The sequence below is a fragment of the Plectropomus leopardus genome, chromosome 13 (assembly GCF_008729295.1).
Source record: "Plectropomus leopardus isolate mb chromosome 13, YSFRI_Pleo_2.0, whole genome shotgun sequence".
Classification (NCBI taxonomy): Eukaryota; Metazoa; Chordata; class Actinopteri; order Perciformes; family Serranidae; genus Plectropomus; species Plectropomus leopardus.
In genome coordinates, this window is record NC_056475.1 from 24,383,242 (window position 1) to 24,411,109 (window position 27,868).

The window sequence follows — 27,868 nt, forward strand, 5'->3', positions numbered from 1 at the left end:
TTACTGGGAAATAAGCCCTCTACTTTACTGTAGTACATTTTCAAACCACATGGAGGTGTTCAACCACATTTACATCAAAGGTCTAACCAAGAATTTAAGTGACTTAATAACCTATGTTTTAATTTAGATGTTTGTTAAGCATCCATCGGATATATACATGATAAAAATAATATACCCCGATTACAAATCCAACCTTCAATGACTGTATGCCTTTGTGTTTCAGAGCAATTTACTGTAAATAGCACTTTTTCTCTCAAATACCCACTGACGTAACTTTGAACACAACTAGATATAAAGAGAGCGGACATGATGAACGTGAAAAGTTCGTAGTTTAAGTGATTAAACGCACTGGATAGGACATGTGTATTATACCATGGCTTTACAAATTATTCAAAAAAATTCTGGGCCAAATGTTTCTGTAGATTTCTTGTTGTAATGTGTGAATTTTCGAGCAGTTTTGCATTATATTTACATTTCCAGGTGAGCATACTCAGGTTTCAAGTCCTCTGAAGAACAGCAGACATACAGAGTTGGTGACTGCTTATTATCCGATTTCTCTTAAATGCACATGACCCAATGGGATGTTTGAAAGACTACATACAAAACTGCTTTAACATCGAGTTCAAAATTAAACTGCATTTCTTTAATTTTATGTCTTTTAGTGGTTTTCACACATTGTAATAAATTGAATAGGTCACAAAGCACAAAAATGATATATTTATTTAAAAAACATTGCACAATAAATCAAGACAAGTCCTTCTGAGCCATCTACCCCTAACAAGACTTTCTAATGAATAATTTATAGGAAGAATAAGGCTTTTTCTCCACATAAGACATAGTACATGCAGGGAATCTTATCCAGACTTTTTGCAGATATGTTTTAAAATGTGCAACATGGTTGAGTCTTGTCACTTGAGCTCACTGTGTGTGTATATAAAATCTGTTTAACAGTTAATGAACCTTCTTTATTGTTATTTATGAGTACACTTCTAGACATTGCCTTTGGCCACACAGACATCTCATAATGCCATTGAAATTTTAATTTGAAAGGTATTTGGCTGCAAAAGAAATAACCTCCTCAGCACAGTGGTGAATAAGCATTTTCCTTCAAGTAAACCCCTGATCTGAAGTCTGATCTTGCTTAAACTCACACTTTTGCTATTGTCTTTTATTCCAAAAAGCAGAGATTAATTGTACTTGATGATAATTATGACTTAAAACATCCTTTTTTTAAGTAGACCTGAATCACCCATTTAATGTATACATCCAAAGAACTTACACTAAGATGAAGAACTCAAAACGAAGTTGTAAGTTAGAATGGAAAACCCTCCGCTGCCTGACAAGTGTTCACAAAGATAAGTATGAGCTGTGAACATGATCACAGACAGAATTGTTTTTAAATCTCTGATATAAAGCCCTGCTAACTCAACCCTGAATCTGGTCCTGGGACTCAATGAGCAAGATCGCTCATCCTTATAGACAGCATGAGGTACAGTGACCCTTGGAAAGGTTTCATCAAAGCAAAAAGGGTTGTTTTTAAAATTATTTTAACTTGGACTATATTTTTTGCTCTCCCCTGGAAATGGAAATTCAGGCACCTGGTTGAAGTGTCCTTGTAAGAAGATCCCCACTGTACCAATGGTGAAGAGGAGGATGGCAGCCCAGAAACACACCTTGTCGATCATCTTCCCGATCAGTACCCAGCTTTCAATTTCCTGTATTTAGAAATAAAGTGAAGAGGGATTAAATAACCAAAGTAAGAGTTTAACAGTTGCTCAAATTGCTAAAAAAAATCATAGACCAGAAGACATGTAATAAATAGACACATCCAAAACATATACAAACTGCTGATGTTAGATGAAGTGTAAAGTGACACTCACAGATCCAATGTTACTTTGTTGTCTCGTGCTCTCAGCAATGAAGTTGCAGGCATCCACACATTGCTTGATCTCAGGAGCAGCTTGAGCCAGACTCTTATACAGGTTGGCCGTGCTGCTGACATCAATATTATCCACTAGGGGGAAGAAGACACTGAGAGTTAACGTAGTCACAAGTATGACTCATGAGGCAAAAATACAGGGGTTGAATGACATATAGTACACCTGTAATAAAAGAGATATGAATACATGGGATACAAAGTACACAGAAAACATCATCTGTGTCGTAATACTTATACCAACCTATACAAAAAATGTCGATGTGTTCGAAAATCAGACTGGGGACCTTAAGGTTGGTCAGATTTTAGCAGTGGTGGAAGAAATACTCAGATCTTTTACTTACGGAAAAGTAGCGCGCGCGCACACACACACACAGAGTACAATACTAGTGATACAAACGGTCTATATCACATTGAGATTGCATTTATTGATATTTTATATATAATATTATACTGGATAGCTTGTGATTTTCACCCTGCAGAGTTTTATGTACATGTGGTAATAATATAATTTATTTAATGATTCTACTTTTTTATTGTCATCTAAATCTAGAAAGTAAGTAAACATTTGAAATGCACATAGTGGAGTAAAAAGTATAGTATTTCCCTCTGACATGTACACATGTAGTACAAATATAAAGTAGCATAACATGTAAATAGGGTCAATTTAGCTACTTTCCACAGCTGGATTTTTTTATTTTTATTTGTTTATTGTTTTCAATTTAACCTTTATTTAACCAGGAATAGTCCCACTGAGATTCAAAAACTTTTTTTCAGGGGAGTCCTGGCCAAGACAGCAGCATGACTAATTTCACATAAAAGAACATCAGATTAAAAACACAACAGCAAAAAGTTAAAAACAAACAGCATAAAAGATTTTGGAGCTGGGTCAGTTTTGGACTAGACGTCTTACCAATTGTTCCTTTGAGACCATGCCTCTCTCTTTGTTTGTCAAACATCATTTCACTGCGAGGTTGTTTCAGCACATATTCCTCTGCTCTCTGCATGAGGCCAAAGGAGCTGCGCCGCCGCTCCCTCACTCCGTTTACCTCTGCTGTCATATCGCTGTCATCCACCAGTGGGGACATGCCCAGGAAGCGTGGGACCATTTCCAGGAACAGCTGGCAGAAAAGGTAACGGTAGTGAGTTTGCATAAAATCACTCTTGAAAAGACAAATGTGACCCAGCTGCAGAGGATGCACTCACATGTTTGATAGAGTGGGACATGGTGTGAGTGCTGGGGCTGCGCAGGGAGAAGTTCAGCACCACAATTTGATTAGTGGCAATGAGTGTAGTGACAGACATAACAAAGATCAGGTACCTGAGAAAGACAAAATATGTGTTGAAGACTCAAACTGTATGCATTAAAGAAAAAATAACCAGCAGAGGTCAGCAGAGAACACACACTGACTTACTTGCCGATGAGGGGCACTGAGAGAGAAGTCTCAGGGACCTTCTGGGCAATAAGAAAAAGGAAGACAGTCTGAGCCAGCAACACAGAGATGGACACAGTCAACTTTTGTCCTCCGGCTGTGAAGGAGACAACAGAATCTTAGCAGACACACCACATTAAAATGCCCGCGCTTTGGCTCCTGAAACATTCTCTGTGCTGAAACACTACATGCAATGCATTACAGTGATCCCAGATAGCCAAATGACCTGGCCCAGCATTGGCCCAAACTCAGCACGCTGGAAGAAAGAGCTGGGCCACATCTGGTTGCCTGACTTGGCTGAGACATTAAGCCAGAAAGCTGGCCCAATTCTGGCTGCCAACATTGCCATCACAGTGCCATTATAAAAAATGACCTGGCCCGGCATCGGCCCAAAGTCGGCAAGAAATAAGCTGAGCTGCGTGCAGGTGCCCAACTCAGCTGAGACCTGAGATGAATGACGCCACAAAACCAGGACAAATAAGCCCAACCCATTCCTGCTGCCAACTCTGCCATTACTCAACCATTATAAAAAAAAGTCGGCCCAAAGTCGGCTTGCTGGAAAATTTAAGTCAGGCTGTGCCCATGTTGACGCCCCAGAATAAGAACCAATGAATTGTTCCGAGTCCAGCTGCCAACACTGCCATCATCTGGCCATTACAAAAATGACCTGGCCCAGAATTGACCCAAACTCTGCTTGCCGGAAGAAACAAGTCAAGTCTTGTTCATGTTGTCCAACTTGGTTCAGGCTGGGGATGACTGACCTGCCATCACTGGGATGCTACAAAGCATATTTCATATATACAAATATATATAATATATATATATATATATATATTATATATATATATATATATATATATATATATATATATATATATATATTTTTTTTTTTTTTTAAATGCAGCAGTTACAATGAAACGTAATAGCATCTGACCGCAGTTAGAGAGACAACAATATGCTGAAAACAAATGCACAAAGGGATACCAGTGTTTGTTGAATGTTTTCAGAAAATAGAATCAGAAAGACAGAAAATACAATTTTTAATTATGTCTTAGAATAACCATTTTAATGCTTATAAAATAAAGCCAATCGAATTCTGGTCATTTTTATTATGGCCAGTATAGGAGAGAATAGAATATATTCGTTTTTTGTTTTATATCCAAGCTACAAAACATTATGTGACTCGGTATTTCATAAGATCCTTGCAATATTGCCCCGTTTGAAACAATAACAGTCTGTATAATAAATCCTGTAGGGAACTGGACAAGGGCATTACTGACCTTGTGCAGGAAGAAAGTAGGCCAGCACCACCAACGAGGAGATGAGTGAGCAGGGCAGGATGATGTTGATGATATAGAAGAGGGGTTTCCTTTTGATGATTATATTGAAAATGATCTCCTGATATTCAAGGTCATTTGGAGAATACCGTTTGTTGATAATCTTCCTGGCTGGACGATGGACGATGGCCCACTCACCATTCTCTGTGGGGTGAAAACATAGTAAGCTGGAGAGGAATTGTGTGTTTTGAACGTTGGACTACTGAATGCGGATGCACTCCACCTGTGAAAGCCTCGGGGTCGATGTCTACCCACTCAATAGTTTCGCCCGTGTCTTCAACAGCCAAGGAGAGGTCTACTTCATTGGCACTGTACGTCTGGGATCTAGTGGTCACGGCATTAAGTACAGAAGAGAAAATAGCTGGATGTAACCCCAGTTCTACGAGCATGCACGTCGCCCTGTGATGGATTTTCCATGCTTGTTTGACCCATCCAGGCTCTATCTCTGAACCCTCTGGCACATCTCCAAGGAAAACGCAGGAAATATTGATTCATTGTAGACCAGCAAAACTATATGAAAACATGAATTAAACTCTCACACAACTTGTGCAGTATAAATCAAAATCTTACTTATCCAGCTGTTTGCTCAGTTCTTCCAAAACACATGCATTTTCACTAAAATCTAACTACATAAAAGTGAAATTAAAGTGAAACTTATCTATGTTCTCTTTAAAGCCTGACTCCACTTCCAAGGTTTTGCTTTGTTTTTAACAAAAATGCATGTGTTTTTGAAGTAGGCAACTGAGCATATGACTGGGTAAATGAGACTTGGATTGTGCTTCATGAGTTGTGTGAGAATTCTGATATGATTTTGCTGTTGTTAAACATGTTCCACAATCACTAAATGAGTATGTGAGCCATTTTCAGTGGAGACATGCCAGTTTTCTTAATTAATTCAAGGCATGCCTAGTTGATATATAAATGTTCATTTTGAGGGTGAAGGACTCCTTTAAGTGTAACGATTTATTTTTCTAAAGATGATCCTAAGTTTTACAAATCACATGCGTGTTAAAACTGTAACAAAAAGAATTAATATCTAATTTAAAAAGTGGTATCGCTCATCCCTCCTGTGTGGGGAGTGCAAAGATTTGTCAAGCCTGTTAGAGGGCGCAGCACATATATATCTATATACACTATGTAAAATTGTTGATTTATTAGTAACTCTATTTTATATTTCAAAATGAGACAGTTTTACCACACCTGAATGCTAGCGTGCAGTTTTGATAATCAAATGGGAAGTAGGTAATCTCAATGGCGCAAGTGCTGCGATAGATAGCAGGAGGCAACCAGTACATATATCCACTGCTGTAGACCAACACATTGGCGTAGTAAGCCACATCAAATTTGCCGTCAATGCTGCAGAAATTGAGGATAAAGAACAGAAACAGTTGACATAAGACTTTACACAAAAAAGGATAACACTGAAAGCAGGGAAAAATGCAAAATTTCACTCCTTTTGTTACTGCCTTACTTGTTATCAAGAACAATGTCAGGAAGCCAAACAGAGCTGGATGGGATACGAATTACACCAATGCCATAGTATTGAGATTCGTTCCAGGCAAGGCGATAATCAGTCCAAGTCTGGAGATGACATTTGAATGAGAGGTCACCAGTGACATCAAAAACTAGACAAAAATGAGGACATAAGAGAGAAGGACCTAATCTGGTGGGCAAATGGATACTTACTACCAAAACTCCTGCACAAACAAAACAAAACATATGAAAAGGGGGAAAACTCACAATCAGGAGCCACACATTGGTCGTAAGAGTCTCATCCTTTTCATTCTACAGTAAAAGAGAAGAAGTGGAGGTGTCAACTAGTGTCCGTACTAATTTCTTAGAATCACTTATATTTTGGGTGTTTTGGGGTGCTGCAGCCAGGCTTTGTAGCAACAGGTAGGAAGAGTTAGCTCTCACCAGGGAGATAAGGTTTGTGAGGGTCAGCTTGATCTGAACATCCAACTTGTCCTCAGGTTTAACCACGGGGCGAATATTCTTGCTGTAGCCTTTGAACAAGTTGCTGATCAGCTCGGTCTCCTCATTACACTGCACTGCATGACAAAAAATAGATTGTTGCAGATACATTATACAGAGTTTATGTGCACATGTCTTGGAATTATGTCTGATTAGTATTTAACACTTTGAAACCTAAGAAAACTGCCTGATTGCTTTCAATTGAATGGGGGAAGGGCGATGAGCAACTTTAGAAACGGCCCAAAAGTTAGCATGACATTTGTGAAAGAAGAAACGTTTGTAAATCAGAAATTACCCAAAATTAAGCCAAAAAAGGAAAAATAAAAAAACAAACAAAAATAAAATAACCATAAAATAAGACAAAAAAAGAAGAAAAGTACCTGGAAAAAAGTTACTAGAAATTAAATTAAATAATTAATGTAATAATAACAATAATAATAATAAGCTTTATTTGTATAGCACCTTTCATACAGAAAATGCAGCTCAAAGTGCTTTACATACAAAATTTAAAACCTAACAATTTATGAGAAACGTGCAAGAGTAAAATTATAAAAGCACATTAAAAGAATAAAACATTTTTAAGAAAGTAAAACCATAATATGTGATTAAATGAATTAGACGACTGGACTAGTTAAAAGCATAGAAATGGGTCTTGAGCTGCTTCTTAAAACTATTTACTATCTACAATGTATTCATTTTCTGTGGCATAATTTTAAACATATTATTAGAAATAAAACATTTCCTTATTTTTTGAGAATCTTTAAATTTTCTTAATCTTTTTTTTTGCAGGACATTTCTTGCTCATTGCCTTTTTTCCCATTTTTCTAAGGAAATCACGCTAATTTGGTTAGATTTCGAAGGTTTAAATGCATCTGAATGCAGCGCAAGAAAACTTGAATGATGACAGGAGTGGGGGAAACATCAGAAACAGTCCTGGTAAACTATGTCCATCCATTAAAACAACAAAAACAACAGCAACAACAAATGGGTAGATATGTCTCAGATCATCATAGGGACCAAAAACACAGGTGACCAAAAATCAATGAAACTTTTCGAAGGCAAAAAGTTAACTTTATTTCAGTATAAACCTGAAGAGAGAGTAAGAGAGTAAGGCAGAGGTTATTTCCGACACATTGCCTCTTCCCTCCCAGCTGTCACTATCCATAGCTCCGATTACACAGCAGCTGGGAAACTCTAAACTGGAACTTTAAGTCACACTCAGGTCATCTACAATAATCATCAATACCATCGTTAGGCAGTAAATGTTGACAGTACCACATATTACAAAGCTGTAATGATCTCGTCCCCCGTGAGCGATTCATTCTTTGGATCGGTCTGCTCAAATCAGACACAAATATGTCACGTCCCTTTGAGACACAATTGCAACTCTCCCATGGGACCATCTGTGTTATAGGCAGAACAATGACAGTGGTGAGATGTCTCACCTCCCAAGGGTTTGTCAATTAGAAATTCTTAAATATTTTTAAATATTACACTTGACACATTGATGAGAAACACTTTATCCTGTGTTTCACTGTGGCATCCCTTTAGGCCAATATAGCTTTGAGTTTGTAAACAGATCCATAGTCTTACTCAAATTTCATCATAGAGGAAAACAAAGGCAGCTCTTCCACAGCAAGTTTGACAGCTTGACGAAAAGAAACTATGAAAAATCACTGCCAGGCCCTAATATTCCTATTTATGTGTAGTATGTGAAAATAAATATATACTGACCTTATGGCAGCCTGCCTACTGTATCAGGTTTTGGCATTACAACAATATTTCTATAATACTATTAACAGAATTGCATTAAATGTTTTTGTGTCCTTTTACAAAAAAAAAAAGTACCTTATAGGATAATAGGCAGTTTAATCAGTGTGCCGGACAAAGCCCCCCCCCCCAAAGTTCTTATCATTATTATTGTTGCATTCATAACAAACAAGAACAATAGCTAATGACACAAACAATTTCTCTAACGAACAATAACAGTAAAAAACAAACTATACAAGAATATGGCATGTGCAAGCTTGCAAACTTCTGTTTGCCCCAAATGGCTTTTGCCTTTCCACTTTCTCTTAAACATATTCTCTCTTAGGTTTGATTTTTTTATGTACAAAAGGAAAAATAAACAAAAATTGTTGCCGAAGGTCAGATCTGCCACTGCATATCTGCAAAAACAGTTTTTTGAAGCAATGTTGTGGTTGTAATACTGTAAACAGTAAGAAATGTCACTTCAGAGAAACAGTGAGAAAAACACACTGCATTTTTAACGTATGCCTTATGACTTGCGCACTATGTGTTTTACTTCTAAACACCGTTCGGTCAGCCAGCTCACGTGGATCAGTTATATTATCATGTGGAATACAAAGACCTGTTAATGTTTGGCATCTCCTCTTTGACCTGGTCACTTCAGGCAGCTGACCGAGAGAGAGACAGGAGAGTGGTGATGGTAAACGACAGGCAGAGCCTACAGGTGACTACTGAGGGGATGATCAAAAGGTCAAATGGGTTGAATGTCTTAAATAATAGTGGGATGATATTGCCAAAGTGAAAAGATGTTTTTTTTTATGATATGGCTGAGTTGACCATGTAAGGTGACCTGAGGGCAGGTGGTATTGTGGGTCAGAACAACATGGCCAGGCAGATAAACATTACAACATCATTGTTTGATAAAAGCAAGCACCCGATAAAGCTCACCCGAGTTGACCGTGTGTTATTGTCCAATGCACGTTCCTATTCACGGGACCATTTTAAACACGAAAGACAAAGGGATTTGATTTGATCTAGCAGGAGTTCATTCCTAATATCAGACCTAATTTCACACCTCGACTGAGTCTGAATTAATACCAAGTTTGTACTTGCAGCTGTTGCTCTTAGTGTATACAGATCAAATGGCTGACAACAGCCTCAACTCAAGTTCATCTCAAATTCTTCATATGATGATAGTAATAGTAGTCAATTTGATAAGTAACTTGCTACGATAATGTGTTTATCTGTAAGAGTGTAAAAAGCTTATCTAGGGAGCATAGTGCTGCTGGAGTGCACCATAACATGCCTCCGCCACTTTTATTCTCCAAGCGAGGATAGAGTATTCTTAGCTTACATCATCTTGAAATTCAGATACATCTATCAGAGACCCAATCAGCAAATGTCAAACGAGAGGGGCACTGAAAACAAAAGGAGTGGTCAAAGTTGTCATTTTTACATTTAAATTGTGTTGATTCATGACATCAAGTCATTCACTGAGTCATGAATCAAAAACATTTCACTTTAAAAGCTGCCAGAAGCTGCTGGTAGCCGTTGAATTGCATTATTCTTTGTCTATAGCTTAGTGTTAAATAGTAAAGATAAAAAGGCAGCAAAACGTTCTTTCATCTTTTGGAAGAGCTACAAAGGTAAAAGTTTATGATGCTGAACCGCTACAGCTACAGTTGATAACTTTCATGAAAAGAACGTTGTGTCATATTTGCTGAAACTGTCACTATATTCTGAAAGAAGTACATGAGATTAGATAATCAGTGAAAAGTCCCACCTCCCCTTCTCATGCCTCTCATGGCTTTCACTAGAATCAGGCCGCGGCACAATCAGCAATAATCAATCAGAGGAGTCTCCACCTCAGCTGTCAATCTTGTCAATCACTGATCAAATATAATTTAAGATTCACTGCCTGTTTATCACTAAAATGTTTTCATAAATATATTTCAGTGTACTGTTTAGCTGTAAAATGACAGTGTTTGTGAGCTGGCGGCCATGTTGGATATGGACCAACTTTCTAACTTCTACTAATGCTAGTTAGCTCATAGCATCAACGACAATACCATAGGCCTGGTTCCACAACAAAATGCATCTAAAATTAAAAAGGGTGTAGTAACTACAATACCGGCATGCAACAGCAATAAAAAAACAGTGCAAGTGTTACATGTCCCGAGGTTGGTTCCCAATGAACAGCTGTAAAGTTGTAAACAGTAGTAAGTTAATACAGCGTGTGCTCCTTTTTAGCACCTTACCCTTAAAACTTCAGTCCCCAGTAGAATCATGACTAAATTTGACAACTACCTACTGAGATAAAGAAGCATAAAATAACTTTTAAAAAGTTTAGTAATCTTAACAAGATGGAACTACTCATAAAAAACAGTTATCATTGTTAGTTAGCCAGTTACACTGGACTAATGTTTAACCGTGTTCATGTCTGCATGCCCACACATCATAGCAATACTAAACACTACAACCCTGTCTACGAGTCTGCATTTTTCCCCTTTTATGTCCTCAGTCTTATTTCCAGCATCCTAACGTAGTGTGAGCAGTGTATAGACATCAGTCCAACAGCACTGCTCCCAAATACTTGAGAAATGTGCTAACAATAATATAAGGCATCTACATTTCCGGATGAATCTTGTCTGTGCCAGCACCTTGTGCCTTGTGTGTTTAAAAACTACTCGAGTGACCTCTGCCAAGGAGATGGACTCGAGGAGCAGTTGTCCACAGCTGTTGAGAATTCACAACTTTCTTTCCCGAACGGCCAATTATATGTTTTTAAACTTTCATCACATCCAGTCTTTCAGTTCTGCCTCCACTGCAGCTGTAGCCTTTCTGGCCTGCTGCTTTTGCAGATTTCCATCAGTGACAACGAGAGCAGCTTCACACTTCTACCTTTATTGATGCTAACCCAATGTTTTGTGCCATCTGATAAGTTGCACTGACAATACCCAAAGTAATACTTTCATGGGTCGGGTTATGGAACAGAGGATCCATGTTGACACCAGTATTAAAAGTGCACTTTGTATATGGTTTGCCCTGCATGCCAAATTTTATACAAGTCATACAAGCTTCTAAATAAAGTGCGTGGTCTGATGTTCACAAAAAGCCAACTCGTATTCACTTTACAGCAGTTAGTAAAATACTATACGTTGTAGATATATTTAATTTATGCTTGCAGATGTGCTATCAACAGAAGAAAAACAATTCTTGGCTGGTTAGAAAATTATCATCTGCACCAATTTGACATTTACAACAGTGTATGTATAGAAGTTTTCGCAAGTTTTAAGGAGGTCTAAAATATGGAAACTTTTGTTTGTCATGCCGATCAGTGGTTGTCTCTCTGAACACTGATATTCTGCCTGCACGTGACAGCCAGAGATTTAATTTGATAGATAAGAAGGCAGCCAGCCAGTCAATGAGGATGTGCCAAAATTTTGCCACTGCGCCACTTACCCTGCACCATTAAAGTCCCGAGAATAGTTACAACTCCAAAAAGTATCCAAAACCTGCATGCTGCCATCATGTTCCAAGACCTCTCCGCTGCACGACACTGCACTATATTCAAATATTAAGTTTGAGAGAGAGAGAGTGAGAGTAAAGACAGAGAGAAAGAGCCCTAAATCCCCCCACAGAACGCCTCGACTCTCGCCCACCCCGGCTGTCGCTATCTGTAGCTCAGATTACACAGCAGCTGGGAACCACTAAACCAGGACTTCAAGTCACACTGCGGTCACCCACAATAACCATCAACATGATCATTAGACAATGACTATCTGTGGTGATGGCAGTAATAAATATTGAAGTATTTCTTTAACAAAATGTAGGCAAAAGCGCAACCTTATGCTGTTTATCTCCTACGTAATGAATCTCTAATAACCTTGTATTATTCCAATAAATTGTTAATAGTTTTGCTCTGATATTTGTTAGATATTATCAGATTCTTGTCATTTTTGATTGGAGAATCACCAGCAGCACATTTTTATAATGATGCTGACTCTTCATTGGTCCTGCATTTGCACCATGTGCTAATATGTTGCTGTGCACTTGTGTGTGTCAGAGAGCAAAGAAAGCAACAACAGAAATACATACACGCTTGGGTGCAACAAGGTGTGCAGACCTGCTCTCCCCTTGCTATGTGTCAGGGGTATTAATACATACAGCAGAGCCTTGTCACTTCAACAGCAGGACTTCAGTAGTGACAGCGTGTCTGCAGACCACAGTGTGGTGGGGTTAGAGGACTGTGGGCGGACAATGCTCGTAAAACTCATAAAACTCCACCAAGACAGAAACTTGGATCAAGATCTGTTGGATAACTTTTTGGATTTCTTACAGAAGTGGATCTTGCTACAAAGGTAATTTTAAAAAAGTACACACCAGACAATCAGGGCATTTCACTCATTTCAAATCCAGGGACTAAATTTGCTCTTATTATTAGTGCTGTGAGTAATATAAGTCGTGTCACTCTGCCGCGACAAGGGCAACAGACTGATTTTTGGAATGTGCCATGTGAGTTTCACAGTATGTGATGTACTTCTAAATATACAGTTAGGGAAACAGAGATGAGCTTCTTTAAGGTAACTAGAGCCTCCAGAAGGCAGATTGTGTGTCTCACACTCAGTTCAGAGTTCAGAGACAGAGGAGAGGCTGGATCTGTCCGGCCTCAAAGACACTCCGTCCACAGAGCAGAGCTGCAGAATAGTGCTGTAGCAAAATGTGCATTTTAGATTCATCCAAGCATTAGCAAATCAAAAGATCAGAGGGTCAAAGGTATTTTAGGGTTAGGGTTAGGGCATATTGAGAAAAAGGTATATTCTTAAAATATGTTTTCTGTGGATGTTTTCCCGCAACAACCAGCTTCCTAGCTTCCTCTGTACAGCTGAAGCCAAGAATTGTTCTCTCAACTCTACGTGATTATGTTTGGCAACTCTTTAACATGGCACAGGGGCCCGTTGGTGCAAAATGTCAGACAGGCGTGAGTCAAACAAGTGCTATAAATACAGCCACATCCAGTGAAGCCTCAGTTCAACCCATTAGAGAGTTAGAGAGTTAATGTGCTTGGACCAAGAGCTGTATTTGAATATGCCTCGACAACATTTTTTTAAATTGGCAGTGCCTTCTGTGCATCCACAGATAGAGTTGCAATAACAGTCATGCTCATATCAGTAAACGTATCATTCTCTCGTAGAATATAAACCTCTGTTACGGTATACTTGCTGCAACTCGAGGTCTGAAACTTCAGGGTTGTATCTACAGTAGCTGACAAGTGCAAACTCGTTACAACAGCCCCAAAAACATTTCCATTTGTATTTGTTTGGAAAATGGAAAGAAGAAAGAGGAGATCTTTGCAGTAAAACACTTTCTGATGCTAATCTGCACATCTTCAGTGATGCATCCTGAGGAAAGTGGGTGCTTCAGGTCTCTTGAGCATCAGACCCCCTCGCTCAAGCGACCCAAGGTTGATCAAGCCTCAGCTTGTGCCCTAGCTGCACTCGTTCACAGATCCGCTCTCCTAATCCAGAGCCGCCTGGAGGCTTTCTCTGCCGTCTCTGCGCTGTTACAGATGGTCCTCCTCCTCCTCTTGCCTGTAATGTCAAATACAGAGTAAACCCTGAAGACGGACTATCCTGCAAAGCCTCTGCACATTACCTCCACAGGCAAGCACCTTGCCGTCCAGCCTCGTCTGTGACAGTTGCTGACTAGATCCCCGTACTTTCCAACTTGCTCTCGAAAGCCTTCTCCACATGGTCCCTCAGAGGCACTGTTAGCTCCAGCAGGACTATGTTTTGGTTGCCTCTGAAACCAGGACAATGTCAAGTCTAAGGTTAGTCTTCACGATATGCTGATGGAACACTAAGCTGCCATTCCTGAGCCGAGCTGAAGAGCCCCTATGTTGCTTTAAATGTTAGTCATGCCTTCTCTCCATCTCTGATAAAGCTGATGGCCTGATTTTAATTTTTTTTTGCTTCCGGCAGCGACTGATGACAGCGCAGATGTTCTCAGCGATGGTCTTGAGCACCTGGTCATGCCGCCAGCAATATGCCCCCTCTCCCAGAGCCTTTGGACAGCAGCTCAAGATGTGTACGAGTATCTTCTTTATCTGGCAAAGAGAGCGTGTTGACATATCAACCACACCCCAGCAGTGCAGGTTGGACAGATGTCATAGATGGCCAAGACTAGGAACCTGATGCAGGTCTTTCCACGAGATCTTCTCTCCAACACCTTCTCCCATCTAGTTGACACCCTTGCTGCCTTATTCCCACTGCCCTGCTGGCCCTCTCCTCCTCAACCGGAGCTCTTACACCTTTTTCTGGACCAGCCGAGGTCGCTCCTTTCCCCAAGCTTTGTCATAATGGGGGGTTGCGACGATACCAAGCTCAGCCCATCCTCTGGCCAATGCTCCTACTGGGACTGCATGATCGAGGTCAACTGCAGCCTCCGCTCTCCACATCCTGCATAAAAAGGTATACATTGATATTGACATTTGGCTTAGCCTTTTACATTATTACAAAGAGCAACAGATTAACCTTGTATAGCGAGTGCTAGCATTCCCTCTCTGGCCTGAAATCAAGCTGTTCCACCAAGCACTTCTGCTAAAGGCCTGGAGAATCTCCTTTTTGTTTACTGGATATGCAGCGTCTCTTTGTCTTCAGCATTTCTTTGTTGTTTTTTTATCGTCTGTGTCTTTTTGACACTGAAATGTCCTGTATTTGCAGCATGTTTGCTTTGTTTTGGCTTTCTACAGCATGTTTTTTTCATTTTGCAGGACATTTTCGTTGTGGTCTTTGCTTTGGATTTTTTCGTATGCGAATTTAAATGAACAGTTCTGAAGCCACAGGACGTTTCGTTTGACGGAAATATTTGAGGCCGTTGTATGTTTGCCCATATTGGCCACTGAACACAAACCACTAGGGGTCACTGCCACAAGATTCAGTAGCAATGGAGTACTCCAAGGATGACATATTTCTGCAGGCTGATGTGAAAGTTAGCACTGCTTTGGTTCCCTCATCAGAAAGCATATGGGATTTTTCGGTAGGGTTTTGGACTTTTGCAGAAAATAAACTCTGGGGCAACCAAATGTTTATGATACTTCAATATTTGGTTCAGCAAGATAATCCTACTCACCAGAAGTAAAAAGCCAATGTTATACATGAACTATACCACAGTTACAGAACTTAACATCCCTACCACAACGAGACTGTGTTCAGCATGATGACATTCTGAGGTCTTATTTGGCCACTTAGTACATTAAGCTTCCAAATTTAAGAATGTAGTATTTAATGACATATTTTATGTCACAGAACAAAAAATGAAAGTCTCTTATGCGTGTGTTAACCAGAATAGTTATTTCAGCCAGCTTAGCAAACCAAAAAAAACCACTGACCTTAAGATGAGGGAACCAGGAGTGCTAAAACGCTAACTCATTTCTGGGGCTTTAAGAATCATTCTTGAAGCACTCTATTGCCATTACATCAAATCATCCTGCTCTGGGGATTTCTGTTCTAAAGTCATTTATACGTTTGCTGAACCCAAAAGACAATATTAACAAACTGCACCAAATGTTTGACTCTCCAGATGCGTTTCTATAACATAAGTGCACAAACTGGTGGAAAATCCAGTCTGGCAGTGACAAATACCTCCTTCCTGTTCTACTGAGCCCCTATACATAAACATACTTACACAGTGTGAAGTCATACCATGTGCTTTGGTCTGCCAGTACTGCGCAGTTGTGCATCCTGTCAAGAACAGACAGCTGCCTGCTTTTTTTCCCACAGACAAACATACATTTTTAGGTACTATATTTTAAAATGAATAGTATTTCATCAAAACATTAAGTCTGAGATTACCAGCCATGTGTACTCAAACAGTTCAAGTCTTCTGAAAGGGTCACATGCTTTCACAGGGGATTCACAGACTCCCCTTGTCAGTTGCTGCCTATTTCAGATGGGATCATTCATTGGTTGCAAAGAGGAAAAGCCCCATGACCGGCCCCTCCCAGCCAAGTAATTAATGCCCCTGCTTTCACTTTTTTTTCCCTCCGCTCCTCTGCTGCAAAATACCATTGTTAAGTCCTTCTTCACGAGCACACATGTGGTTTGGCTTGAGTGTGGAGTTCAATGTCTGTTCACCTCCCCCCACCGCAGGGACAGCAAACCCAGTGATAGCGACCAATCACCGGGTATCCCATGATTATCACTATCAGAGGTGATAATCATGGGAGCAGCTTTCGTACACTACATCATTCCTCCTTTTTTACTGACTAATGTCTCAGACTTTAGACTCCAATAATCAGTTTTATGTACAAATTAAAAGGATTTTTTTCATATTTATTTTTGTCCTACATAGATTTGCTTTGTTTTTGTCATACCTAGAATTAGATTATCATGAATGGACATCTTTGTTCGTTTGCTCGGCTAGGATAAACTTAGTTAGACTTTGTTATTCATTGACAAACACGGATTTGGTATCACGTTTCTCTCTGTACAGCCTCCAAAGACAAATTGTGGGAAAAGCAATCTCATTTTAAATTAATCAATACAAAGGTTTACTTTAGGTTGCAACAAAGATAAAAACTAAAAATCCTGGGAAATACATTTGTTTACTTTGAGGGAGTGTCCTGAGATACCCATATGTCTCTCATTTAAACCAGCATGTTTTGAGAAACGTGTGACAGCACTGCTGTAACATGTGGTATTTGCGGTGGTGCTCCTAATGGTGTCTGTGAATGAGTTAGAGAGGGAGAGGGAGCGGGGAGAGGGAGGAGGGAGGAGGGAGGCGGGAGAGTGGTGGGAGGAGAGGAAAGGGAGCAAGTGTTTACTCGAAACTGACCAGGAATATAGCTCATATATAGAAGATGAATCTGGAGGAGGAGGGTTACTGGCGGACAAGCTGCGTCGGCTCTGCATTATCAGCCAGTGGCCACACACTCGGCTGATCTCTGGACCCTCAGATTGAGCAACACACCAGGAGACAGGCAGCTTCAAAATCAATCAGAAACAAAGACAGCAGAGAGGAAAGACGTGATTCAGAGAAAGGAAAACTAAAAAAGAAAGAGCAACAGCAGGCTGACTTGTGACAGAGTGAGGAGGGAACACAGCTGTTGTAAAACAGAGTTAAACATTGATCGAGGCTCTGTGAGGTATAATGGCTGAGAGAACTTTTTATTTAAGGTTTTGGGGAGGAGTATGATTTAAGAAAACAGGGGGGTCAGGGGCAGGGGTCCGGCAGGGAGTAATTGTGGTGACAGCCAGTGCTAGGGGACAAGGACTCATGTGAGACACAGAGGAATTAAAATATAAAAGAGAAGGAAAAGAGAAGAACTGACAGACCCAAAACTGGAGTTCAGCATGGGCGTTAAGAGCAAGGCGGCTGCTGCTATCTTAGTCCTGCTGCTGTTCCTTGGCTCCCTGTGGCTCCGTGAGTATTTCTGTGTGTGTGTGTGTCTGTGTGTGTATTTTCTATGTTGCACTAATAAGCTATACAATCCCTCCCTTGTTTGAAATGCACACACTCCAGATCAGGAATGTGTCACATGGTGTGGTGACTGCAAATTCAAGCATGGTGGTCCCAACATTTTTTGCTCACTCTTTATGCTCAAAAAACATTTTAACATCACTGAAGTATTTTGTGATGTAAATGTGTGATTGACATGTTATTGGAATGTGAGATAATGCAGTTACTCTTTTTTTTTTATTGTTTTGCTTTCTTTTTTTTAAAACTTAGTTTCAGTCACATCAGATAAAACATAGCCTAAAATAAGACTTTAACATCACTTTATAGATGAAAATTCTTATAATGGTATAATGTCATCTAAAGGTTTATGATGCAAAACATCACCAAACTGTTACTTTTAGTATGAATCTTTGTCTATTTGAATATGTATGCAAGTATCTTGGCTTAAAATTATAATACACACAAGAATAGCACATGGATAAAGAATATTTTTAAATTTTTCATTACAAGAAAATAACTTGGTTCTTCCCATTTCCATCTAAAAAAAAGCCTACACGTTCTGTAAACATTTAATCATTTTGGGGAAAAATCTGGTAAGCTGTGTAACAATGCCGATACTGGGACCATGTGATCTTTTTGTCCAGCTTGGATTAAATTAAAGATTTTGGAGACATGGAAGGGAAGCTCAGTTGGAAGCACAAACAGCTGGCTTTGCATCTTCATACACATAACTCAGTTAGGAAACTTCATCTCATTATTTACATTTCTGGCAATATCTACAGTAGGTCACTGTCAAATCAGAAATACACTTTTGTTAAGCGGCCTTTTCGTTTAATTTGAGCTAAGAGAGTTTAGCTAACTAGCTGAGACATCTGACAGGAGGCTCAGCAGTGCAGCAGAGAGTTTCAGGGTCAGTTTGGAGGCTGATTTTTTGGGGATGTTTCTGTGATTGACTCTTGTGTAGGATCACTCTATGCTGGCAGCTTTTGTAAGGTTTCCGGATACACCGATCCCTAATGTGTGTGGTCTGGACATGTCTGAAAGGGCCTCTGAGGGAATGACAGGAGGTTCCAAATAAAACAGAGAAATAGTTTGACATCAGTAAGCTGACTTCACTTGAGAATATACCACAGTTGATTGAACAAGGGCATGCTGGGACACATCAAACAAACACAAATTAATGGCCCTGATATGAATTTGTAGATATACATTATATCACTGTGAAAAAGCTTTCATATAATATTAATTTTCATAACTGCTACTTATCTTTCTATATTGAACAATAATCAGTCAATCTGTCTGAACAGATCTCGTGGCTCAGTGAAGGCATGTTAGAGAATTCGCTATGGTCCGAAACTGACCCGAGCAACTTGCACACATGATTTGTGCTGAGGAAGTCAATGTTTAAGACGGTCGATTAAAATAACAGGGTTAGCTTTGTCACATGCTGGAATGAGCTCAATAAAGGATTACAACTCAACATTAAAATCTGCTGCCGGAAGAATGTTATTTGCTGCCTCATGAATGTCTGTTTTTGTCCAATATAATGTACAGGATGATCTCGAACGTAACTGGGACTAATCAAGAATGTAAGAAAAGCAGAGTCAGCCTTTTCATAATCAGTTTTTCATGTTAACAGGAAAACAGATCTGTCACATGAAAGTGATGCTTGTGAACAAAATACTTCAGCCCTTGAGTAATGATTTGTATGTCATTTACTCTCTATTTTATGCGTAATTTATAAAGAAGATTATTTTTCACTTATGCCTCCACAATGAATGAAGAATCCAAAAAAGGAATTTGAGAAATTGAAGTAAAGGCGGATTGTGTGTAACAATAGCAAAGCTATATCAAATCATCATTTACAAACTAACACAACTCATGCAGTAAAACCCAAGTGTCACTTATCCAGTTGTGTGAGAGTTTGCAAACAGATATTTTAATATATTTTTGCCTTTGTTAAATGTGGAGCCCTATGAATACAATTAATTAACAATGTTGCGTTTTTTGGATTCATCGTTCACTGCGGAGGCATGCGAGAAAAACAAGTTTCTTCAAAAATTCAACTTAACGGGTGAGTGACTGACATTTAAATTATTATTTGGGTAGTGAAGTATGCCTTTAATTAACCATCATAAAAAAGTATACTATCACGTAATGTACAACAGCTATAATCAATATTTTGAAAAAAAATGTATATCAATGGGAGTATAGAGAATTATATGGAGTCTGCAGCCTTCAGCTTCTGAGAGCTTTATAGTGAGTTTTAGCTCAGTGTCGAGTCAACTTAACCATTTCAGTACGCTCTCACGACATGGTTTTCAGCCATTGCAGGCAGCTGGTTTCGGTGGAACAGCTCTAAAAACCTACTGTAAGTCAAATAGACAAAGTTAGTGACTAGGTGGTAAACATTTTGGAGCATGAAGAAGCTAAAGAGCAAGATGTTTTCTTTAGGAGGGGGCAGAGACCAAAAACAGAGCTACTAAAGAGTGAATACATTTACCAAATGGCCAGAAACATGACTCCAACTGAATGATAATGATAATGGATGTGGAAATTAGCAGCTGTTCACTATATTACCTCTAAATCCAATGACATGTCAACATTGCGTTCAAAACTTCTTTCCAATGCCCCTAAGTGGCCACAAAGAAATTAGTTATTACGGGTTTAATGTGTGAAAATTGTGAGTCAACTGACCCATAATTCTTCATAATTAATATGGAAATGGACACCATACATATTTAATTTCGATGTGCTGAATGCACCCTGTATCAATGGGAAAGTCTCTGCAAACAAACACTAATCGTAGGATTATTTCTTTGTAATGTCTCACTGCAGAGGGGAGTTTGGATTACCACTGGGATTCTTGTTTAAAAGGATATAATCAGGGGAATACGGTAAGAGTAAACGCAGATTATAACACACTTATTGCATTTCCTCTATAAGGCAGATTTTTCTGGAGCAGATGGCTAATTTAAATGTGATGAATCACCTCCGCTTTCTCGCTCTTTCTTTGTCCCCCGTCAATCGCCCCTCACGCTCACAAACTTCCCATCCCCCACTGTCAGCTCCACCAGCTGTACAACAGCAGTGGGGCCGATGGGGCTGAGGGCCCACAGGTCATAGAGGGGTGCCCTGGTCAGAACTTCCAGGTGTCACTGCTGCTCTCCCACCTGGTGCTGGCTGCACCGGCTTCCTCCTCTGACGTGTTGCTGCAGCCGTATCTGTCCAGCTGGGACGAGCTTGTGAAGTAAGATAAAGCAGGAGATATAGATCTGTTTACAGCCGCAGGACAGAGTCAGGTCATTTATGGTTTAGGGTGTAATATGGACTCTGTAAAATGATTCATCCTGTTCTGTGTTACTCCTCCAGGTTTATGGAAGCTCTGGGCCCGATGGTGGGTCTGATATCCAAAGAGATAAAAACCAAGACCTCAATAATCCGCCAACTGGCCCTGCTGGCAGACGCGGACCCTGAAGCAGAGCTGGGCCCAGATGTACACTCGATAAACAGCGTGGGCACAGAAGCTGGAGCAAAGGACAAGCAGGAGCCTTTGCAGCACACTGGTGCCTACCACTCTGTGCGCTCCATGATCTGGGTAGAGCTGAAACGAGGACTGGTGGACTTCAAGCACCAGACGGACTCAGGATGCCGGACGCTTCTGCGTCTGCATCGCGCTCTGCTGTGGCTAAAGCTTTTCCTGGAGAAGCTGGCTGAGACACCAGTGGCCGGGCGGCTGAGGAGCCCCTCAGAGCTGTGTCGCGAGGCCTACAAGAGCACCCTCGCTGAACACCACACCTGGTTCGTCCGCACGGCCGCCGAGGTGGCCTTTACCGCCATGCCAGAGCGGGCTTTCTTCTTCAGGCTGGTGTGCGTGCAGAACCAAGAGGAGATGAGCGCAACGCTGAACAGAGTAGTCCAGGCTTTAGGAGAGGTTTATGACAGGACGCAGAAAGCCCTGGAGGAAAATGGCATGCTGGACTTGCCATAGAAAAGTGGACCATCAGATTTGACTTTATTTGCACTGTCCTCATGGTATCCTGGACATCACACATCAAGCTACAAATGTGGTGTAAACCTCCCAAGGAAACATGAATGGACCTTTTCAGCTAAAATACACATGTGCCATATTTTTCCTCCCAACCAAAGTGCTGCGTCAACAATCAACTGCTACTGAAAGTTAGTTTGCTTTTAGTCTGTAGACATTCCTAAACAAATTTTATGACAACATGACTTCTCTACTCAAAGCAGGGGCACCCCCCGGCAAAAACAGTTGGAGGCTGATATTTCTGTCTTTAAGAGGCTGTGGCACTCTCATTTTTAAATCTAGCATGAAGATAGCATTTTGTGAAACAAGACAACCTAAGGCATCAGCTGGTACCAACTATGTTGGCATAGCTTGTCCAAAAGGGTGCTAAATAATGCTCCAAACGTAGGCAAATTTTGAAAGGTAACAACTGGTATGGTCAGTTTTCAAAGGGGCCCCTAGATCTCTCACCTCACGATATCTGTATAAGAAAGGGTTCAGTAGATACCAACTCTCCCCTAAACTTGAGATTGCTTGTTCCCAGTAAGTATTTTCTTCCTTACAATCAATGTTCTCCTTCAAATTAAAGCTGTTTATTTGTCTTTTTAAGAAAAAGGACAACCAGCCTATTTGAAGAACAATGAATCGCACATTAAGACAAGATTGTTGTGAAAGTTGAGGTTGTCAAATACCACCACTTTTGCAGTGCTTTCAGAGTAAGATCCAAACGCCAAAAGCCACTTTTCATGTCCGAATTATATCCCACTGAACAGAACCTGTCTCGGTGTCAATATACGGTGGCGGATGACCAGACAGCACCTGCCACATCCGCATGATAAGCGGAAATCCAGCATCACTCGTCGCTCAAACATAACCACAGGTAGCATTCTCCCACCATGTGCTTGTGTTGACATCATGGTACTGACATCCCAGTGCGAAAATAGCTGACGCAAAAGAATAACTTGAGCATAATAATGTATGTAGATGCAGAAGTCCAATGCAAAGCAGCAATATGTGACTACTTGGGATTAGACCATGATGGCCACCCCAAGTTGCAACCTCGGAGGCAGAAAAATTAAGGCAATGCCAAAGAAACTATCAGTTTCTTGAATAGTCTCTGGTGGCAAAACAGATAAATCCCCATAGTGTTGAAATGACCAACTTAACAGTAGAAATAAACATGTTTACAGGCTGGTTCAAAAAAAAAAATGTTTTGGTCTCTACAGCTAATTCCAAGTTTTAAAGCTGCACCTATTTAAGAGCAGGGCCGCTTGAGTAACAGGCTGTCTGCAAGTTGTTGCAACAGTCTGTGAGTCAGATCCACCCCTGACTCCTCGACAGCTCCGACCTCTCATCCAAATATGGTCACTGCTGGCTCCAAAAAACCAAGATGACAAGGGCCAAAATGCCAAACTTGAGACTTCAAAACAGCCATCAACAAATCAGTGGGTGTTGTCATGGTAGCCACATGCATTATTTCATGCAGTCTACGATGTCACCCCAAGCCTCTCAGTGGCGCCATCTGCCCATCCCGTGAAAAATTTCTGGGGGCGCCTCTCCCTTAGAGAGGCATTTTTAAGGCAGCTGATGATATATTTAGGCTGGCTGAACACAGACTGTGACTTTTTTTAAGAAGGTGGACTCAATAAAATGAACAGAAACCCATTTCAATACCCTGCAATAAACACAGCATTTGATACGCTTATTATGTTGTGGAGACTGTATCAGGGGGAGGGGATTTTCTAATGGACTGTATGAGATTGTAAAGTTCACATTTTTGTGCCTACCTCTGCCCATATGTGATTTTTACATTCAGAATTCTATTGAAAATGACTGCTGTTTTAATTATATTGAATGCTTGTTGATTTAGTCTGCTACCTCAGAACTGGCTAGGTCTAGATGCCTCGTAGCCCTAAAATCTGGGACCAATCTATCCTGATTAAAGAGCTATTACACAAAAAAAAAAAAAAAAAAATCAACATTTGCTTAATGAAAGAAAATATGGTGCTTCACAGCAGCTGTTCTGTGAGTGTTGAGAATTAATTTCTCCGTTATACATTTTTTTTTTGTATCATGTTGAGAATGAATAAACATCTGTTAAAAAAAAGAGGGAAGAGAGAATCCAGTTGCCTCTTTTTCTGATGGCGTCTGCTCCGGTAATGTGATAACTCTGACATTTAAATGCCACTGAACTGTTGTGTAATGTTATCTACCATCCAGCAGAGGTTCCTGTGCTCTGCCACTGACTAGTCTCCACTCTGCTAACATGGAGGATTTAATCTGCTCTGTGTGGCACTCTTACCTGGACACATTTTGAGGAAATGGGAAGGTTTGCAACCAAATATAAAGTTTCTCCCACCTCATTTTATCCACGTTGTAAGAAAATATAAAATATAATGGTTTATATAATAGAAGAAGTCCTGATCTGAAGAATACCAAAAGGTTGTGGATTATTCAAGAGCACAATATATAAATTGTGTGTGTAACAAAGAGAACAGCATGTATAAGTATCAGTCACTGCTGCTTCTCTCAATGAGGCTATTTTAAACCCACAAATACCTCTAATGCCACGTAATCCTGGCTCTCTCCCTTTTCCTGGACTGTGCTCTCTCTTTCTGAGGAGGAGACAGTGAAGACGGGACAGATAAGGATTGATCCTGAAGCCACGGACTGAACAGTAGACGGGAGCCGGTTGAAGGTCAGTGGGCGGAAGTACACTTCGGTTGTAATCTTGTCAAGCGGTCGGCTGCAGACTTTATAAAAGCAACTCCCAAAGGAAAAAAAAAAACAAACCCTAAAAAAATGATTCACATATTTTTGAACTTGGTTCAAGGAATATTTAGGATTTTTTTTGAACAATTATGTGTTGTGCTAAAATCCAAGCCAAGACTTCAAAACTGTGACCTTTGACCTGTGAGGTGCGTAGGAGGATGACATGTTGCTGTTGGTATTTCCACTACGTACTCACTTTCCCTTAAGACTCCTGTGAAGATTTAATGCAGAGATTCTCACTAGTTCACATATATGAACATAACCTAACCTTTTTTGTTTTCTTTTTTGTTGTTTTTGATTTTCACTTGTTAGGGACCGTTGGTCATTTATGAGAGGGGACGGGTTGGTGCAAAATATGAGAGGCTTGGCAAATACTTTTTTGAGCTATACGGAGAGACTAATGTTTTTGGGGTTTTTTTTGCTCGGGGGAGGGACACATTTACAATATTATAAGGTTATTTATAGCATTAAGGTAATTTTTTTATTATTTATTTATAAGGTTATTCATTAAATTTGAATACATTCTGATCAATAAATCCTGTTAGCAGGCTTTAAATGCATATTTGTTTTGGGGTTTTTTTAAGCTAAAATTAGACCACTTATCACGACAAGAAACTGTAAACGCAGAAATTATCCTTTTTGATTTCCAACAACCCTTGAACATCTCATGCAATGAATGCCTCTGTCAGGAAAAAAAACAAAATTGAAGCTTGAAAGAGTGACATTTCAACAAAATCACTTCCTTCCACATGTGTCATTTAAAAATTCACCAGAAAATAAATCTTGCACTATGGACATAGAGGGTTTTAGTCCAGTGACTCAGGGAGGCTCAAGGAAAAAAACAACATAAAAAAAACTTGAGTCACACTTCAGCCGCCACCCTCTTCTAAGAAACAAGGCAGCGTCCCTCACCATGCATCAGCATGAGTGCACAGGTTGTCCACTGGTGCTGTAGGCTGTGAGGATTATGGTGAATGAGCTTACATTAGATTACACCCACTTGACACTACTTTTGACTCTGGCTTCTTTTTCTGTCCCTTACAAAGGCTATTCTGCACTTGACTACATTTTGATTGATAATAAACCACAATAAAGGAATCCACTTTGGCATTATGGCCAGTCCAGCGTAATCTTTACCGGGACTATATCATAACAGAGCGCCCCCATGAATGAGTCCTGAAACCTGGAAATGAGTTAGCATGTTTGCACCCCTGGTTGCCATGTCTTAAGGTCAATGGGTTTTTTTGAATTCGTTTCTGGTTAGATGCCTAAAATAAGGTCTGCGGTTAACTCAAGCTTAAGAGACTTTCACGTTTTGTTCTACAGCACAAATGATGTAAGTTAATAAAGTTTTTATGTGTCTTTAAAAAGGTGGTTGCTAACAAGAGGTTAAAAGATGACAGAACGTCATCACGCTAAATACTTATTACATCTTATTGCTTAGGTGTGGTATGGATGTAAAGTTGTGACCATGGTGTTATTACTTTATAGTAGTGATATTCACAATAAAAGTAAAGTAATTTACTGGGAATCGATTTTGTTCTTGTATACATAAAGTGCCAGAGTGCAGAAAACAAAATCAAAATAGAGCTTGTGTATCAAAAAAGTGCCAGTGGAGGATCCCTCGCACCCCCCGACAGAGTTCCTATCTAAGCCCCTAATGTCCTAAAATCCTAGAAATTCCCCAAAACCATAGAAATGCCCTAAAATCCAAGAAACATGCCAAAACCAAACAAAGACCCTAAAATCCAAAAAACATCCCAAAAATCCTAGAAACGTTTTAAAATCCTACAAATGTCCTGAAAACATTGTAAAAAAAAAAAAAAAAAAAAACTAGAAACAGGTATGGGGCTGCTGCAACTGGCCCCTGGCCTCCTTCATTTTGCAAATGTGGCCCCCCAAGCAAAGCATGTGAGTATCCCTGGTTTATAGTACAACATTAGTTTTTTTTTACTTTTGGCAATGCATTTGGCTTCAAACATAAGAAAAGTGGTGTCCATTTGTGAACATATTCAAAAGCTAAGGCTGGGGTTGGCAAACATTGCTATTGAAAGAGCCATATTTGGTTAAAAAAAAAAAAAAAAAAAAAAAAAAAAAGAAAGAAAAATTCTGTCTTACCTCTCATGATGGTGTGGTGGTTCGCACTGTTGCCTCTCTGTGATAATGACAGAAGGTAAACATGATCACTTCCCCATCGATGACTGAGCAACCAGAGTTCGTCATTCAGCAGTAACACATTCACATGATGGCTCTCAACCAAAAAAGAAGAAATGTAAACACAGCTGTGAGTTAATAAAGTGCAATACGACCTGACTATATACAACACGTCCAACTCGTGTTGTGAGTGTGATAGAGACAGGGGAAATCCAGCACTATAAACCAAAAGTTCTTAGCAGAATCATATAAAAACTCATCTTAAAACTATGAGTTTTAACATCAGAGGCCTTTACTGTGGGACCTGGAAACAACCCGGTACAAACAAGCTCCAGCTTTTATTAATAAGACAACTTGTTTCAAGAATTTTCAAGAATAAATCGCTTTCTTTGGTGCCTTACGTCCAACAAATCTCTCTCTTTTCTAGTTTTACGATCAGTTGCATGTCTGGAATAGAAGTGTGCAACCATGCAATGCATCTTTCAGACTTCTTGTTAACTTTCTTAGAAAAACATGATGGTCCGAGTCTCATCTAATGGATGCTTCTCGTTGTTTGCTAGTTCCTCGTAAATCAAACATACCGGAACAAACAGGAGCGCTTGTGGCGAAAGTAGCCGCCAAAGCACGGTTAAAGTCGCGGTTTTCCTCTGAGAGACCAGCCAGCTCATTTGGGGTTCAGAGACAACACCTGCGCCAGGTGCCATGGTGCCAGGCCCAGGCCAGGCCGCGTAAACTGGACGTCGTGCGCCTATGACGCACATTTTAGTTGACGAAATGTAAAACAAGTTTATTTTTAGTTTTTGGTTATACGTTTGAAAATTGGGGAATTCAAGAATCGTAGGGGGGTGGGGGGGTTTATTTAATTATGTATGTATGTATGTATGTATGTATGTATGTATGTATTATTATTATTATTATTACTTTGATGCTTTTTAATGCATTCGGCATTGTATTTACCCTCAAAACCATTGTTTTTAAATTTTCCAAATTAATAGTGATTTGAATTCTTTGCAACTGCTATTATTAA

At 39.9% G+C, this 27,868-nt stretch overlaps 2 protein-coding genes across 3 annotated transcripts; one reads left to right on the plus strand and one right to left on the minus strand.

Annotated features, from left to right (window-relative positions):
• Positions 1–730: 730 nt before the first annotated feature.
• chrne (cholinergic receptor, nicotinic, epsilon) lies at positions 731–27,546 on the minus strand. 2 transcript variants are annotated; one of them, XM_042499173.1, is made up of 13 exons: positions 27,423–27,546; positions 26,806–26,842; positions 6,624–6,757; positions 6,447–6,491; positions 6,178–6,287; positions 5,907–6,062; positions 4,930–5,030; positions 4,650–4,850; positions 3,352–3,466; positions 3,143–3,257; positions 2,850–3,057; positions 1,881–2,014; positions 731–1,715 (listed from the first exon to the last, which is right to left on the minus strand). In XM_042499173.1, exons 1-13 carry the CDS (start codon positions 27,543–27,545, stop codon positions 1,548–1,550), a joined length of 1,647 nt encoding a protein of 548 aa, XP_042355107.1. In that variant the 5' UTR covers position 27,546; the 3' UTR covers positions 731–1,547. The 2 variants fall into 2 exon arrangements, with proteins under 2 accessions (XP_042355107.1, XP_042355108.1); XM_042499174.1 differs by lacking the exons at positions 26,806–26,842; positions 27,423–27,546 and adding an exon at positions 11,892–12,058.
• On the plus strand, positions 17,220–24,029 carry gltpd2b (glycolipid transfer protein domain containing 2b). Its single transcript, XM_042499176.1, has 4 exons — positions 17,220–17,852; positions 20,727–20,785; positions 20,957–21,138; positions 21,261–24,029. The coding sequence occupies exons 1-4, from the start codon at positions 17,783–17,785 to the stop codon at positions 21,877–21,879; spliced, it is 930 nt and encodes a 309-aa protein (XP_042355110.1). The 5' UTR covers positions 17,220–17,782; the 3' UTR covers positions 21,880–24,029.
• Positions 27,547–27,868: the final 322 nt, after the last annotated feature.